Source organism: Salmo salar, chromosome ssa12, assembly GCF_905237065.1.
Source record: "Salmo salar chromosome ssa12, Ssal_v3.1, whole genome shotgun sequence".
Classification (NCBI taxonomy): Eukaryota; Metazoa; Chordata; class Actinopteri; order Salmoniformes; family Salmonidae; genus Salmo; species Salmo salar.
In genome coordinates this window covers 30,121,922-30,139,584 of record NC_059453.1, presented here as the reverse complement: position 1 = coordinate 30,139,584, position 17,663 = coordinate 30,121,922, and the positions used below count along the sequence as shown (strand labels likewise).

At 43.1% G+C, this 17,663-nt stretch overlaps 2 protein-coding genes across 2 annotated transcripts; both read right to left on the bottom strand.

Annotated features, from left to right (window-relative positions):
• Positions 1 to 2,162: 2,162 nt before the first annotated feature.
• Positions 2,163 to 12,049, bottom strand: LOC106564764 (centriole, cilia and spindle-associated protein-like). Its single transcript, XM_014131106.2, has 4 exons — positions 11,890 to 12,049; positions 10,730 to 11,136; positions 9,423 to 9,784; positions 2,163 to 5,706 (listed from the first exon to the last, which is right to left on the bottom strand). Exons 2-4 carry the CDS (start codon positions 11,091 to 11,093, stop codon positions 5,527 to 5,529), a joined length of 906 nt encoding a protein of 301 aa, XP_013986581.1. The 5' UTR covers positions 11,094 to 11,136; positions 11,890 to 12,049; the 3' UTR covers positions 2,163 to 5,526.
• An 837-nt stretch (positions 12,050 to 12,886) lies between these two features.
• On the bottom strand, positions 12,887 to 17,227 carry LOC106564730 (actin, alpha skeletal muscle 2). The gene is made up of 7 exons (XM_014131025.2): positions 16,974 to 17,227; positions 15,087 to 15,226; positions 14,451 to 14,775; positions 14,176 to 14,337; positions 13,852 to 14,043; positions 13,570 to 13,751; positions 12,887 to 13,424 (listed from the first exon to the last, which is right to left on the bottom strand). The coding sequence occupies exons 2-7, from the start codon at positions 15,213 to 15,215 to the stop codon at positions 13,281 to 13,283; spliced, it is 1,134 nt and encodes a 377-aa protein (XP_013986500.1). The 5' UTR covers positions 15,216 to 15,226; positions 16,974 to 17,227; the 3' UTR covers positions 12,887 to 13,280.
• Positions 17,228 to 17,663: the final 436 nt, after the last annotated feature.

The following is a 17,663-nucleotide window of genomic DNA, read 5'->3' as shown; positions in this document are numbered from 1 at the left end:
TGGAGAGAAAACCCTGCCATCTTCTGTTGTTGTGACTGACATTCGCTGCCACTAGAGGTCCCTAAAGCATTACAAATGCTGAGCTGTAGTTCATGCTCCACAAAGCCTCAAGTTGCCGAAGGTCAGCACATCTCTATCACCTCACATATCTTATTAGTGGCAGAGATCTCTTTATTCTGTTTCCAGGTCTGAGTTTAGAGAAGACATTACACAGTGTCTCAGATCTTCACACTATCTGAATTTCAAGACATCAATTCATCATTCAGTTGCCTAATCCGTATAATATAGATATTTACTGCACTGTACTGTAGGTCGACACCTATTCCTCAACTATGTAGCACAACTACATAGTGGCTCCAAACAGCAGGCTTTATAGTATTCTAGATGTACTATTGAGTGCCTCTGCCTAGACGCAACAGGCTGTTTTTAGAGGACCTGGCTGCTCTGGCGAAAGGGGGATATTTCCATCCCCCCTCTTAGCTGTGCTCTTCAACTTGGCATACAGCTCTGACTAGCATTAAAGACCTAAGTCAAAGACCACAGCTCTGTTCTGCCCTCCTGTGGATCAGCGGCTCCATTTCAAGCAACCACTGCATTTATGGACAGACACAACTCACTGTTGTTGACGCTGCAATTCTCTCTCTAATTTACCCAGCTTCGACCATTCAAGCTATTCATACTGCTGCACCACTCCCACTCCCCCATGCAATGTCCCAGAGCCCACTCCTTTTCCCAAGACACATTTTTCAGACACTGTCAATTAGGGAGGGGTCCTTCTCTGCTGGCAAAGGAATATGTGGGGGGGCTATATTTAACACCCAAAGCCCCCCCCCCCTTCAGTCCCAGGCGGCTGGTGGTGTTCCTGAAGGCACCTATTTTGTCCCTATTGCGGTTTGAAATGCCAGGTGGCTTTAAATAGAGCGGGAAGATGTCTGGAGGGTGGAATTCTCAAGTAGAATGTGCTTGGCTCTGATTGAAGGACTCACTGTATGCAGTTGCTTGTCTCTATTACTTTGTAATTCATGTATTACTTTGTTAACGGGGATTTGATTTTATTGACTTCTGACACTCACGCGCACATACAGGAAAAGATAGCCACACTCATAAAGATAAAGGAAGTGTTTGTCTCTTTTAAACAATCAGAAGAGAACCATCACACTCTCCCAAAACCCGCAAATTCAATTTGTTTGTCTCTTTTAAACATCCATGTGCGAGCACACACACACACACTCTGTCTCTCTCCATCAGCTGCTGGAGGTGGGTATGTGTCAGGTTGGTATTTATAGCCAGTGCTAAACCCTTTGTCAGGAGATCTGCATACTAAGAGGCCCTTTGTCTGAACCTAATGATGTATTATGTACCAGAATTCACTCATCATACATAACATCTGAAATGTCCTGTCTAGTCTGTCATTGTGTCAGGCTGACGACTTAATACAAAAGCCTTGTGAGCGCTGTGGTGGTCACCTCACTGGGATCATACAGTACTCCGTATCTTACACTGGGACACATGGGTCATAGAGGACGATAACGTCAGAAGTATTCTAGAGGGAGAATATGATCTGGTATGTGATTCTAACGTTTCACTGAACCTTTCCATTACCATAGAGCGCAGATGACCTTACCAAGCAAGAAGTCATTTAACTAAAAGACAAAAGTGACATAATGGAGTGTCTCGGAATATCACAATACCTCACTAATGAATCAATATGGTAGTAAATTAGAGTACTTGTTTTGACTAAAACAAGTAGTTATATATTTCTCACATTGATGGAGTTTGGTGGGACTATCCATAGATTACCCATAGTAGCAGGATACTATCCATAGATTACCCATAGTAGCAGGATACTATACATAGATTATCCATAGCAGCAGGATACTATCCATATATTATCCACAGTAGCTGGATACTATCCATAGATTACTGTACTCTACCCTTAACCCTGGTGCCAATGCTGGACAGTGACATCAGATAGATCTCAGAGCAGCAGTGTAGAAAGGGCTGTAGGTTGAAATATCCTAAATTAGGAGTGAAATCTAATTAAAACCAATCCTGTATAATATCACTGGTATTAATTGATCAAATGGTGTCCTTAGGGGTCATGCAAAAACAGTGTTGTTGTTTATTAAAATGCCCATATAAACAAAAGCAACCAACTCAACTATGCAAATATGATTTTAATTCACAGCAATGTTTCAAAGTGGATGAAAATATATATAATTGTGCATGTTTTCAAATACAAATACAGTGATCAAAAATGTAAACATCTGTTGAAATAAAACACAAACATGGTTATATGTACCATGGTATGATACACATATCACTTTTGGTCAAATAATATCTTATGCAAATCAAATCCACACATAAAAATAACTCAAATCGTTGTTCAGAGAGCGCAAACAATTAATGTCCTATATAAAACAATCAATTTAGTTTTGAATCAGTGTGTTCCAAACCCATGAAACAGTACATCACATTTCCTCACATTGTAGTTACAGTAAGACTATAGACAAATCATTAGTGTCTCTTATTCCTTCCTGAGAGATGGTTCTTGGAATGAACATATTCATAAAGGAATGTTGTCGAGGACAATGAATACACAGACACTAGTCAAACCTGTGTGTGATATAAGCAGCCACTTCAGATTTCATGACTAGGTCATAACCTGACATTAACTCCTATAACTTCTTATAAATAATGCAATGTTCAAGTAAAGAATGACTCGGATGTTTTGCCAATCCATGATGACATAGGAGGGAAGTGTCACATGACCAGCAATGGATCTTTGACCACTCTGAATAAAGATGACCGTAAGATAATGCCAGTCTAATCTTCTTAACAGTGAGCTCTCTCTGCCCATACAACCACAACCAATCACACACACTAAAGACTCCCCTCTGGCAGACACAAGGGAAATCTCATCAGATTGTACACGCATTAGTCAATTAAAGCCACGCCCATTTCAACACTCCAAAAAACTGCTGGTGTCCTACAATGTTCCCCGTGAGACGGTCTGGAAACGTCGTTCCAACGTTCTTTCAAGGAACCATTCCTAAGCTACGACAAAGGTGAAAGTGAATGATTTGGTGAGTAAAAACATTCTGAGTGAATAGCACGATGAATAAGCATTGTAAAAAATAGGAAAGGTATGTAAACTGAGCATTATTCACAACCGACAAACAACCAAGCTTTCAAATATAACACTTAATTTCTGTCAAAATAGCCCTCAATTTAAATTACAGATACAGAACTTGGTACTGACATCACAATTCAGTATGAATAACTGTCAGATAAGTCAATCTACGTAACCCTGTCAAAGACAAATGTGATGGTGAGTGACATACTCTAAAAAGTGTATTTGGTAATGTAGCACATAAGGAAGGGCATTTCTTTACCACATTACATTGCAATTTCATTCTGTCCACTACAATACTGAGGCGGTGAGTGTTTGTGATTGTAAAATATAAGACGACCCTAAATTAGAGGGCGAAGCTGCCAAGATGTGGCCTCGTACGAACCATCCTGATCTCGCAAGCTCACATTCTGTATCCTTGTAGCGAAACAGAATGTGAGCTCGCGAGATCAGGATGGTTCGTACGAGGCTAGCCAAGATGTAAAGAAAAAACATACAGGTGTGAGCGCAATAACTATGTCATACAATGTCTAACAGTATCTTTCTCCAACTTTACAACAATTTCCATGGTACTGTTGATAAGAGCTTTAATTAAAATATTAATAAAACCATCCTCTGGAATGCACTCTTGATTTAGATTTGCAACAAAATACAATAAAGCTAATGCAGGATATTAGCCCGCTAACAGTTTCTTTCTCTGCAGCTCTATGTCACAACTCCTTGGCTATGGCTTTTAGTAGTTTGTAAATACTGTAATATCTAAAACAATAATTGTTTGGTCCTTTCATCTAACTCAGGGGTTTTCAACCTTGCTCCCGAGTGGCACAGCAGTTTAAGGCACTGCATCTCAATGCAAGAGGTGTCACTACATTCCCTGGTTCAAATCCAGGCTGTATCACATCCGGCCGTGATTGGGAGTCCCATAGGGCGGCGCACAATTGGTTTGGCGGGGTAGGCTGTCATTGTAAATAAGAATTTGTTCTTAACTGACTTGCCTAGTTAAATAAAACATTTAAATTCTTCCCCAGGGACCCCCGCCCAGGTAAACCGGCGACCCAGGGACCCCCATCATACGCTTCCTTTTTCCCCCCGCTTGTCTTGTCTTATCATCAGGTGAATGGCAAGGAGAATTAATCAACATTTTTAAATGAATAGATTTGGTAGATAGTTTTTCATTATTTTGACCTCCCCCCATTTAAATTGGAAGAGGAAGTGTAACATTGCCTATTAGCTAGAAAGGTAACTCGAAAAAAATTAGGGATGAATGTGTTCACAAAATTAAATGTCCAAGACAAGAAAGCTTACCAGCAGTGAGTGTAATTAGCTCCAATGAGTGTAATTAGATCGAATGAGTGTAACTAGCTCAATATTAGGAATAGAGAAATAAAGTTAAAAATACAAATCCAATTGTTAGTAGTTACTGTCTTGTCTCATCGCTACAACTCCCGCACGGACTTGGGAGAGGCGAAGGACGAGAGCCATGTGTCCTCCGAAACACAACCCAACCAAGCCACACTGCTTCTTAACACAGCACGCATCCAACTCGGAAGCCAGCCACACCAATGTGTTGGAGGAAACACCGTACACCTAGCGACCAGGTCAGTGCACACTGCCCGCCACAGGAGTTGCTAGTGCACAATGAGACAAGGATATCCCTGCCGGCCAAACCCTCCCTAACCCGGACAACGCTAGGCCAATTGTGCACCGCCCCATGGGCCTCCCAGTCACATCCGGCTGCGACAGACCCTGGGCTCAAACCCAGAGTCTCTGGTGGCACAGCTAGCACTGCGATGCAGTGCCTTAGACCACTGCGCCACCCAGGAGGCCCCCTATTCTCCTATTTTCTACTGTAGCTTTTTGTATATATATTATTGCGGACCCCCTGCAGTACTCCCGGTTGAATACCCCTGATCTAACTTTTGGATTTCATGCAGCTGCCTTTGTGATATAGCCTGAAATGACATAAGCAACACAGAATGTCAAAGATGCCACCAAAATAAAGCGAAGTGTAAAGACCATCATCATGCTTGGAATGTCTAATAATACAGTACAAATCATACTCTGTGGTCAGCAGCATAAAAATGTACAAACCAGTCCAATTTCTAGAGGCATAACTACATATCTTGCAATATTCTACTATGATTGTGTCATCCCTTGTGGAAGAAAAGTGGCATATCGCCAACTCAGCGATCACCTTAACAAATCAACCATACCTTATGATTAGGGCCCTGAGTTCTTCCTAGTCAGGTTACGTGGCCTCAGGGCCCTAATTGGTGTCTAAACCAATCCAATAATTTTGTTCTGTTAACCAATCCTCAATAAGGAAACATGGTGTTAAAAATAGAATGGTCGACGGGTGGTGGTGGTGGTGGAATACCCATGATCCTTGTGCTCTACCTCAACCGGGCAGAGAAGCAGCGCATGTACTCGGTCATCCAACGGTCATCCACCACGGCCAACTCCGACCGCCGTATCTTCTCCAGGTCGGCGGACCGTGCCCTCCTGCGGTCCACGTTCCAACAGCGTTTATCCGACTCCCGTCTGGTCTGGACGCATGCGTCGGATGTGCGACTCTGTAGAGAGCGAGAGGTGCCCGGGAGGTTAGGGCAATGAGACAGGATAGGCACTTGGCGCTCACTTCTGAAATACATACCACTCTTCTATTATTGATAGTTTCTGGGGGGAGTGTTGGATGATGAGATACGTTTCTCTGGTATCCTTTCCATGAAAATGTGCCAAAAGACTCACAATGCCCTCCTATCTATTTTCCCTGAAATAACTCAATCTTATTTGCAGAATAGATGTTTGACGCACAGTAAGCCTGCATTACATAAGCAACACAGCTTTCAACCAGTATTCCTATAATGTTAGCCTCTTTTGATCATTATACCGTGGCCTAAGAAACAAACAAAAAAAATATATATTTTTTTTATTCCACCTGTATTTAACCAGGTAAGCTAGTTGAAAACAAGTTCTCATTTACAACTGCGACCTGGCCAAGATAAAGCAAAGCAGTGCGACAGAAACAACAACACAGAGTTACATGGAATAAACAAGCATACAGTCAATAACACAATAGAAAAAAAGAAAGTCTATATACAGTGTGTGCAAATGGCATGAGGAGGTATGGCAATAAATAGGCCATAGTAGCAAAGTAATTACAATTTAGCAGATTAACATTGGAGTGATACATGAGCAGATGATGATGAGCAGATGATGGTGTGTAAGTAGTGATACTGGTGTGCAAAAGAGCATTAAAGTAAATAAAAACAATATGGGGATGAGGTAGGTAGATTGGGTGGGCTATTTACAGATGGACTATGTACAGCTGCAGCGATCGGTTAGATGCTCAGATACCTGATGTTTAAAGTTAGTGAGGGAAATGTAAGTCTCCAGCTTCAGCGATTTTTGCAATTTGTTCCAGTCACTGGCAGCAGAGAACTGGAAGGAAAGGCGGCCAAAGGAGTTGTTGGCTTTGGGGATGACCAGTGAGATATACCTGCTGGAGCGTGTGCTACGGGTGGGTGTTGTTATCGTGACCAGTGAGCTGAGATAAGGCGGAGCTTTACCTAGCAAAGACTTGTAGATGACCTGGAGCCAGTGGATCTGGCGACGAATATGTAGCGAGGGCCAGCCGACTAGAGCATACAGGTCGCATTGGTGGGTGCTATAAGGTGTTTTGGTAACAAAACAGATGGCACTGTGATAGACTGCATCCAATTTGTTGAGTAGAGTATTGGAAGCTATTTTGTAGATGACATGGCTGATGTCGAGGATCGGTAGGATAGTCAGTTTTACACGGGTAAGTTTGGCGGCGTGAGTGAAGGAGGCTTTGTTGCGAAATAGAAAGCCGATTCTAGATTTGATTTTGGATTGGAGATGTTTGATATGAGCCTGGAAGGAGAGTGTACAGTCTAGCCAGACACCTAGGTATTTGTAGTTGTCCACGTATTCTAGGTCAGAACCGTCCAGAGTGGTGATGCTAGTCGGGTGGGCGGGTGCGGGCAACGAATGGTTGAAAAGCATGCATTTGGTTTTGCTAGCATTTAAGAGCAGTTGGAGGCCACGGAAGGCCACGGAAGGAGTGTTGTATGGCATTGAAGCTCGTTTGGAGGTTAGTTAACACAGTGTCCAAAGAAGGGCCAGATGTATACAGAATGGTGTCGTCTGCGTAGAGGTGGATCAGGGAATCACCCGCAGTAAGAGCGACATCGTTGATATATACAGAGAAAAGAGTCGGCCCGAGAATTGAACCCTGTGGTACCCCCATAGAGACAGAGATGGGTGGGATTCGAAATGGTCAGTGATCTGTTTATTAACTTGCTTTCAAAGACTTTAGAAAGGCAGGGCAGGATGGATATAGGTCTGTAACAGTTTGGGTCTAGAGTGTCACCCCCTTTGAAGAGGGGGATGACCGCGGCAGCTTTCCAATCTTTAGAGATCTCGGATGAAATGAAAGAGAGGTTGAACAGACTGGTAATAGGGGTTGCAACAATGGCGGCGGATAATTTTAGAAAGAGAGGGTCCAGATTGTCTAGCCCAGCTGATTTGTATGGATCCAGGTTTTCCAGCTCTTTCAGAACATCTGCGATCTGGATTTGGGTGAAGGAGAAGCTGGGGAGGCTCGGGCAAGTAGCTGCGAGGGGTGCGGAGCTGTTGGCCGGGATTGGGGTAGCCAGGAGGAAAGCATGGCCAGCCGTAGAGAAATGCTTATTGAAATTTTAGATTATCATGGATTTATCGGTGGTGACCGTGTCACCTAGCCTCAGTGCAGTGGGCAGCTGGGAGGAGGTGCTCTTGTTCTCCATGGACTTTAAAGTGTCCCAAAACATTTTGGAGTTAGAGCTAAAGGATGCACATTTCTGTTTGAAAAAGCTAGCCTTTGCTTTCCTGACTGACTGTGTGTATTGGTTCCTGACTTCCCTGAACAGCTGCATATCGCGGGGACTATTCGATGCTTATTGCAGTCCGCCACAGGATGTTTTTATGCTGGTCAAGGGTAGTCAGGTCTGGAGTGAACCAAGGGCTATATCTGTTCTTAGTTCTACATTTTTTGAAAGGGGCATGCTTATTTAAGATGGTGAGGAAATTACATTTAAAGAACGACCAGGCATCCTCGACTGACGGGATGAGGTCAATATCCTTCCAGGATACCTGGGCCAGGTCGATTAGAAAGGCCTGCTCGCAGAAGTGTTTTAGGGAGCGTTTGACAGTGATGAGGGGTGGTCGTTTGACCGCGGACCCATAGCGGATGCAGGCAATGAGGCAGTGATCGCTGAAATCCTGATTGAAAACAGCAGAGTTGTATTTGGAGGGCAAGTTGGTCAGGATAATATCTATGAGGGTGCCCATGTTTATGAATTTAGGGTTGTACCTGGTGGTTTCCTTGATAATTTGTGTGAGATTGAGGGCATCTAGCTTAGATTGTAGGACTGCTGGGGTGTTAAGCATATCCCAGTTTAGGTCACCTAACAGAATGAACTCTGAAGATAGATGGGGGGCAATCAATTCACATATGGTGTCCAGGTCACAGCTGGGAGCTGCGGGGGGTCTATAACAGGCGGCAACAGTGAGAGACTTATTTCTGGAGAGATTAATTTTGAAAATTAGAAGCTCAAACTGTTTGGGCATAGACCTGGAAAGTATGACAGAACTTTGCAAGCTATCTCTGCAGTAGATTGCAACTCCTCCCCCTTTGGCAGTTCTATCTTGACGGAAAATGTTGTAGTTGGGTATGGAAATCTCAGAATTATTGGTGGCCTTCCTAAGCCAGGATTCAACACGGCAAGAACATGGCAAGGGTTGGCGGAGTGTGCTAAAGCAGTGAGTAAAACAAACTTAGGGAGGAGGCTTCTGATGTTAACATGCATGAAACCAAGGCTTTTCCGATTACAGAAGTCAACAAATGAGAGTGCCTGGGGACACGCAGGGCCTGGGTTAGCCTCCACATCACCCGAGGAACACAGGAGGAGTAGGATGAGGGTACGGCTAAAGGCTAGCAAAACTGGTCGCCTGGTGCGTTGGGGACAGAGAATAAAAGCAGCAGATTCCTGGGCATGGTAGAATAGATTCAGGGCATAATGTGCAGACAGGGGTATGATGGGGTGCAGGTACAGTGGAGGTAAGCCCAGGCACTGAGTGATGATAAATGCAAGTCTGGTACTGAAATAACATCAAATGGAATGAATAGCAAACATTTTAATAACCTCACATATGCCCAGCCTCTCTCACACACACAGTCACACACACACACACACACACACACACACACACACACACACACTCGTACCTCATTTGTAGACCTCCTAGCAGATGACGCATGTCTCTCTGCCCAGTCGAGCCGGGACGAAGGTTGTCTGTTCTCCTTCTCTGTGGTGATGGCTGGGGGCTGGCTCTTTGCTCTGGAGGGCTTCCTGACAGGCGCAGGCTTGATGTCGTCACAGGAACAGTCCCTTTGACATGGTTCTGGGTGAGGGACACAATGGCGGTGGCGACGCTTAGGCTCAGTCTTCACCGGCTCCTCGTCTGATGACGCCTTGTCTGCTGGTCCCTCATCTGTTGACGTTTCAGCCGCTGGACCATTTTGTACTACTGACCCGTTAACTGTCCCCTCATCTGGTTCGTTTAGGCCCCCGTTCTCTATTACAGACTCTTTGAATGAGCAGAAAGTGATGTAATTTTATTATACACTATACTGAGAAAAAACAAGAAACCCGCACACTGCTCTTGATAGTATCACTGCTTAGTATCACTGCTCTTTAATAAGCTTAACGTATCGGCCTCACGGCCTTTGTCGGAGATTTAATGAAAAGCTCTGACAAAATTCAAAAGGCACTCGCACATCTGAGCTATCTTTTTTGCAGGTGCATGGTAACAGTTGAATAAAATGAGAAAAAAGAAGAAACCCATACACTGCTCTTGATAGTGTCACTACTCTTTTGTCAAAAGCTCTGATGAAGGCCGTGAGGCCAACACGTAAAGCTTATTAAAGAGCAGTGATACTATCAAGAACAGTGTGCGAGTTTCTTCTTTTTTCTCATTTTATTCAACTGTTACCATGCACCTGCAAAAAAAGATAGCTCAGATGTGCGAGTGCCTTTTGAATTTTGAATTATACACAATACCAAACATTAGGAACACTTTCCTAATATTGAGTTGCACCCCTTTTGCCCTCAGAACAGCCTCAAATCATCGGGGCATGGAGGTGTCGAAAGCGTTCACAGGGATGCTGGCTCGTTCAAAGGCACTTAAATATTTTGTCTTGCCCTTTCACCCTCTGAATGGCACACATACACAATCCATGGCTCAATTGTCTCAAGACTTAAAATCCTTCTTTAACCTGTCTTCATCTACACTGATTGAAGTGGATTTAACAAGGGACATCAATAAGGGATCCTACTGTAGCTTTCACCTGGATTCATCTGGTCAGTATGTCATGGGAAGAGCAGGTGTTCCTAATGTTCTGTACACTCAGTGTATAGACCTAACAAATTAAGACCTTTTAACTTTATGTTTGAAGCTCAAAAGCATAGTCTTATTACAATAGGATCAACATGCAGGTGTATAAAAGTATTTGCAATAGTAGAAGATAGATACCTGTGGGTGGTAGTGCATCCAAGAGGGTAAACTCCTTGGCCTCCAATTCTGGTTCCCCATTCACAGAAGGAGGCTTCGGTTCCGGGCTCTCCCTTGATTCTGACTTCACTGGTGGTGTCTGAAGTTTGATGTCTAAAAGCGCCACTTTATTCCTCACCTTGGGGGTCGACCGCCCACTGGCGCTGGAGTCTGACCCGGTTGAGGTATCCCACCCCTCCCAGAACCACAGAGGTTTGTGAGCGTGCTCCATCACCCGCCTTGTCAACCTGTACTTCACTGAGTCCTCGTAGCACTTGGAAAACGTCTCCCATTTCGGCTCTTTGAATTTCTTCATGTACTCCGTACGGATTTTCTTAGTCACCATGATTCCTGTTATTGCTTAGGTCCAATTTTTATTAGCTCACAAACTATGGAGGAGAGGAGAAAAGAGAAGTGTTATCACATACATAGCCCTACAATGCAACAGTAACTAGGCCTACGTTTCTATATTTGGTGTGGAATGTGTTGGTGACAGTCCCGCCACAGATCTAAAGCCTGTAGCAACCCAGAGCAATCCAGTGCACCTGGGCCTTCTAGAATTACCTGTCCGCGTTTCCCTCCCTCGAATACAGTAACCCATGCCGTTTGATGGCTATCTATACGCTGTGCTCCATAACGCCCATCTGACGCTAGAAATATACACATAATCTATATGTAGTAATAGCATCGTTATTACAATGTTATTTATGCCTAGCATACTATAACAGAATAGATGGGGATAGTGTAGGCCCTATGTAGCCTAGTTATATAGTTTATTAAGAGCATTTCCATTCATAAACCAGCCATGGCCTAAATAGTTTCCACGACAAAAATCAGTTTTGTGGTTTATCTGCTGTTTCTGTTGCCCAAATATGGCGCAGCCGAGCCTGCTATTTGATTGAGGCAGACATTGCTGACGCCAATACGGCCGTCTTTATCAAAACACTGTGCATGGGTCTATCAATACAGAAATGTTATTGTTAGTCCACATACCAAAAGTTATTTATTAAATGTAAATACTTAAAGGTAATAGGGTGACGAAAACATGCACAGCTGGTGGCGTCGACGTTTGCTTCTACTTGCGCACTATAGTGGTTGTAAACACGACCAGAACAGGTTATTACCCGTGCATATAAGCTTACCCCTCACCCGGACTTCATTATGGAGAATTACAGAACAACATAATTTTCACTTCAAGTATTCCGCCATTATAACAGTCTGTTGTTGCGCATATCTTGGCATTGAATCGTCGTCAGAATATAGCCCTCTCAACCCTGGCATTAAAGATGTTTCTCCATTAAAAGCTATATGAAGTGCAATGCGCATGCCCAGAACTGCATGGTACTGGCGCGCGTCTCTTCCTAGGACGTATTTTATTCTACAGCGAGTAATTGCTTCAACAAGTGTGTCATTTTTTGTTGTTGTTGAGAAACGAGTACACATGGTAATGCAAATTCTGTGGGGGTTTTTCACCATCAAATGTATTTTTTTCAGTTGTGAAATATCAAATGATTAGCTTGCTCATGTGATTTAAAATCAACATCAGTATTGGTATTGTAGTCGAATGGCCAAATTTGGTGACAAAGACGATCTGCTGTGAGCATGGATTTGCTGTGACTACCTCCTTGGTGAAAGAATGCTATGTCATTGTTTAGTATGAATCTAACACAGAAACTACATTAATTCCCTCTCAGTTCAATAAAATATAGGCAAATGTTTGTTGAATAAATAGTTATGGAGAACAATTCGTATTTTAGGCACATTGATAATATTATTGTAAAATAGAGTTAATATCACAAAAGGAGGTCTGCTCAATGATTTATAACCTTATATCCATGACATTGTTTGTCTTGTCAGGGACCTTTAGAACAATTTCCTTAAACACTTGGCGGCCTACTTGAGCTCATTGTTTGTCCTTCCAGTTCCAGGTAGTCATGTTCTTCAAAACATTGAAAGGCATCCAAATTGAAAGTGTCTCATAATGTTTAGGCTATTTATGTTGCTATGTGCCAAAAATGAATTAATCTTTGCCCTAATGGGTTTTTAATGGTTGCGCATCATAAAACGCACACCAAGGCCTATTTTAAGTGTTGGTTGTGTTGTAATGCACCTCAAAAAGAACAAAATAACAGAAACACGTTTGAAAATAGATGGTTTTTATTTCCTATGTGGATCTCTTGATGGTTAGTAGTTGATAATGTTTGGCTCGAGTACAGATAGCACGTACTTCTGAGCCATTATCGGGTAACCAGAGAAAACAACGTTGTGGTCACCCTCTGTCCCTCTTGCTTGTCCCCAAAACAGACTGTGCTCACCAAAAAATACCAAATGATGGACGATCAATAAATAACATTTATGTACATTTTACATTCACATGTTGGTATTTTTTCCTCACACGTCGTGATATTGACGTCATTCTCTCCGTTTGCTGAGCTTTCGCTGTTACAATGTAACAGTTGTATAAAGTTGTCCCTTGATCGCAAGTCGGTGTGCCGTTGTTGCTTGGATCCTGAGCGAGATGTTGACAATGCATTTAGAAGCACTTGCGATGGACAATGCTGGGACCTGCCTCATCGTATTCCTGCTTGGTGATCCACATTGCCTGGAAAGTGGACAGGGAAGCCAGGATGGAGCCACCGATCCAGACGGAGTATTTACGCTCAGGTGGGGCAATGATCTATGCCAAGTGAGAAAAGGAGTATTAGATACTGGGTACCATAGGTAGCACAGGTAACACAATGACAATGAAACAATTATGCAGACCTATGTCATCACTTTTAACTATTTTACTGTGCGTAAAAGTATTGTTTATTTGTAATTACCTTGATCTTCATGGTGCTGGGGGCCAGGGCAGTGATCTCCTTCTGCATACGATCAGCAATACCAGGGTACATCGTGGTACCGCCGGAAAGCACATTGTTGGCGTACAGGTCCTTACGGATATCAATGTCGCACTTCATGATGCTGTTGTAGGCAGTCTCATGAATACCAGCGGACTCCATACCTGTGCAGTTATACAAAGATCAATATGAATATTCAACTACTCTTTAGGCCGAAGATTTTACGTTGGATTATATTATAGGCCTATAACGGTAAATACGCACCAATGAAGGAAGGCTGGAAGAGGGTCTCTGGGCAACGGAAACGCTCGTTACCGATGGTGATGACCTGACCGTCGGGAAGCTCGTAGCTCTTCTCCAGGGAGGAGGAGGAGGCGGCGGTGGCCATTTCATTCTCGAAGTCCAGGGCGACATAGCACAGCTTCTCCTTAATGTCACGCACGATCTCACGCTCGGCTGAAATGAGACATTTCCGTTAATGCGTAAAAGTATATCCCCGTGCGTCTGCGCTTTTGTGCGTAAAACGTTATAATACTTGGAATTGATCAAACAAGCATTTCTATGCAAAAACACAAAGTTCATGCTCACCGGTTGTGACGAAAGAGTAGCCACGCTCGGTCAGGATCTTCATGAGGTAGTCAGTCAGATCGCGACCAGCCAGATCCAGACGCATGATGGCGTGGGGGAGAGCGTAACCCTCATAGATGGGGACGTTGTGGGTCACACCATCACCGGAGTCCAGCACAATACCTAAACACAGAAAACACCACAATTCAGTAAATCAGACAACCCAACCATCAACAACTTGAAATACAAATAACGAGTTGTGTAAGAAAAAAGGCGCGAGCGGGGAAAGTTCTTACCGGTGGTACGACCAGAAGCGTACAGGGACAGGACAGCCTGGATGGCCACATACATGGCGGGAACGTTGAAGGTCTCGAACATGATCTGTGTCATCTTCTCTCTGTTGGCCTTGGGGTTCAGGGGGGCCTCAGTGAGCAGGGTGGGGTGCTCCTCGGGGGCAACGCGCAGCTCGTTGTAGAAGGTGTGGTGCCAGATCTTCTCCATGTCGTCCCAGTTAGTGATGATACCATGCTCGATGGGGTACTTCAGGGTCAGGATACCCCTCTTGCTCTGAGCTTCATCTCCTACGTAGGAGTCCTTCTGACCCATACCCACCATCACACCCTGGAAGAGACAGAACAAGCCCATTGAGACACCGGCAAGGACATGGCGCACACGCCTAACTACACATTATCATCTAACGGTACACTACACCTTGGACACTAAAACGGCACGTCGCACCTAACACATTACACGTTAGCACTAGTAAACTATCCCTAAATGCATTATTTTTTACTTGAATTCGTATATATTTGCCAATATGCTTTTACGCATATCTTTGTACTTTGGATATCATAGTAGGCTATATCATGAGACAAGGTATGATGCCTTAATTCACATGACTTGCCATAGCTAGGAGTGGTGTTTTTACGTACCTGGTGACGAGGGCGACCGACAATGGATGGGAAGACAGCCCTGGGGGCGTCGTCGCCGGCGAAGCCAGCCTTGACCAGGCCGGAGCCATTGTCGCACACAAGAGCGGTAGTCTCGTCGTCGTCACACATCTTGGTGGGTTCTGAGACAAGGTGCAAAAGGAGCACACATTTATCATACAGTATACTGTAAGTAGCCTACTTACTGCAAGATCTCTCACTGACATTACGCAACTACATTCTATGCGTAAAAACAACATTCTGTGCGTAAAAACGATACTTTCAGATGTATTGCTGATGCATCATGTATACTCACTGAAGATTATCCACTCGTAACAAATTATCAAACAGAATGAATCACATTACACTGAGAGTTGACTAAGAATGCATATTAGGTTACCTACATCAGTGGTTACCAAAGTGGGATCCACAATGTATTTTCTTAACCATTAGATCACAGGTGTCAAACTCATTCTACGGAGGGCCGAGTGTCTGCGGGTTTTCAAACCTCCCTTGTACTTGATTGATGAATCAAGTTAACTCATTAGTAAATAACTCCCCTCACCTGGTTGTCTAGGTCTTAATTGAAAGGAAAAAACAAAACCTGCAGACACTAGGCCCTCCTACCTTAGATGCACTACATGAGCCTGGGATGCTCGCAGGGATATTGGTATCCACAGTCTCCATCAATGATCAATTTTTCACAAAATTATTATTGTATTCACAAAAAAATGTTGTTTTCTCCAAAAATGTTGTTTGCAACATAAATGCAATATTTAAGCTTCATACTGCAGAATTATTTCACTACCCCGTGGCCATGCACTGCAGAAGTCATAGTAAGAGTTGTGCTTGTATGCTATTTTATCGCATTCTAAAGTAAGAGTTGTGTTCACGAGTATGACAAAAATAACGTTTTAGTGTTCTAATTACGTTGTTAACTAGTTTATAATAGCAATAAAGCACCTCTGGGGTGTGTGGTATATAGCCGATATACCACATCTAAGGGCTGTGTCCAGGCACTCCACGTTGCATTGTGCATAAGAACAGTCCTTAGCAATGGTATATTGGCCATATACCACACCCTTCATGCCTTAAGGCTTAAATATGACACCGTAGTCTGACACGGTGGTCTCGGTAATTTTACCAAAGTGATCATAGGCTACACATTACACATTGACCACAAACATTTCAAAGATCGTTTCACTGAGTAATTTTACATTACATATACGTTTTATATTAATACGTATTTCAGATAATGCACATCATCTGGTTAAATAGATTGATAATCAATACACATATTGGGTAACCTATCTTATAGGATAGCTATAAGCATGTAATGCAGTCGTTCCAGGAATTTTTGATTCAATACAAAGTTGTGGATCTCTTTCTCTTCTTGCTCTCACCTGCTGACATAACAGGTTTTCCAATATCCAATAGACCTATTCAATATTTTGTCTGACATTATCTTAATAAATCAAATGAACTACCAAAATATAATTATATATTTTTTTATCTCAAAGACCAATTATAATTTATTAATTAAATCAACATATTTTTTTTACATAGACGCATTTTAGCCTATATTATGCAGGTAGACTAAGGTATCAAATCAAATTAATTTTAATCCAATGTCTTCTATTATTATAATAATAATTTGACAGAGGTGAAATCTGTTTAGTTTACGATAGTAGGCTAAAAGTTAAACTGAGCCGGTGATTGGCTGCCAAGTTTCACTGACTGTCACAATACTGTGTAGATTATCTTTGATTTGTTTAATTCCTTATTCAGAGTCCATGATGTAATGTCCCAGAAAGAGAAAAAAATCCACTCCTCGTATTGACCTCCTCGTGCAGCAGCGTGGTGTAATATTCCACGGACCCGTTCACTTACCTGGTTTTCTTTTAGAAGAAGCTCAGTTGCAGAACTTTACCACTGCTGGTTCCAGCTAAGGACTGATAGCAACTGCCGTCAACCTTATATACCCGACGCCATCCACCTTTTTTCGTCTCCTGACAACCATTAGGAATGTCCATCTATTCCACAGGAATTCTCCCGACCCCTTCATCCATATTTGGTTCTTGGGACGGGTGCGCACTGGACACTCCCGTAGACGAGCGCGAAAGAGCTCAGGGTCGCACTTCGTAATGCGCAGGACGGTCCATATATGGAGAGGTAGTCCCGAATCCAAACTGTAGCGCTCGGCCCGTGTATGGCGAGCGGAGGGGTGTAATCCGTCGGACTCCTGCATGGCATTTTGAACACAGGCGCGCTTCGACGCAGGACTACACACGTCCATACTCCTTGTGCTATGACAGCATGCAATGCCAAATCATTCAATGATGCAAGGATATTGATTGTGGCTTTATTTTTTAAATCTCTTTGCAAATGACTTGCTTTCCGAGCGCACCTCGTCAAGGTAGCCCATGTTCTATTCATGTTATTTTATTGGTTTATGTTGATTCCTTTACAGCTAGAGCAGGTGCGATTTTATAAGGGTTGTTTAATGGAACACTACAAGTTATTAAACAGTGAATATCCCCGTGTATTTTACCCGGTTCTTTGTCAGATGCATGTTATTTT

What these genes read in the sequence shown, in the direction of transcription:
- LOC106564730 (XM_014131025.2), bottom strand. Translation starts at nt 15,215, where the DNA reads ATGTGTGACGACGACGAGACTACCGCTCTTGTGTGCGACAATGGCTCC. An exon ending in TCGGTCGCCCTCGTCACCAG is followed by an intron (nt 14,776 to 15,086) that starts GTACGTAAAAAC and finishes TGTCTCTTCCAG; the next exon opens with GGTGTGATGGTGGGTATGGG. An exon ending in CGCTTCTGGTCGTACCACCG is followed by an intron (nt 14,338 to 14,450) that starts GTAAGAACTTTC and finishes TTCTGTGTTTAG; the next exon opens with GTATTGTGCTGGACTCCGGT.
- LOC106564764 (XM_014131106.2), bottom strand. Translation starts at nt 11,093, where the DNA reads ATGGTGACTAAGAAAATCCGTACGGAGTACATGAAGAAATTCAAAGAG. An exon ending in GGATGCACTACCACCCACAG is followed by an intron (nt 9,785 to 10,729) that starts GTATCTATCTTC and finishes GCTCATTCAAAG; the next exon opens with AGTCTGTAATAGAGAACGGG. An exon ending in CTAGGAGGTCTACAAATGAG is followed by an intron (nt 5,707 to 9,422) that starts GTACGAGTGTGT and finishes CGCTCTCTACAG; the next exon opens with AGTCGCACATCCGACGCATG.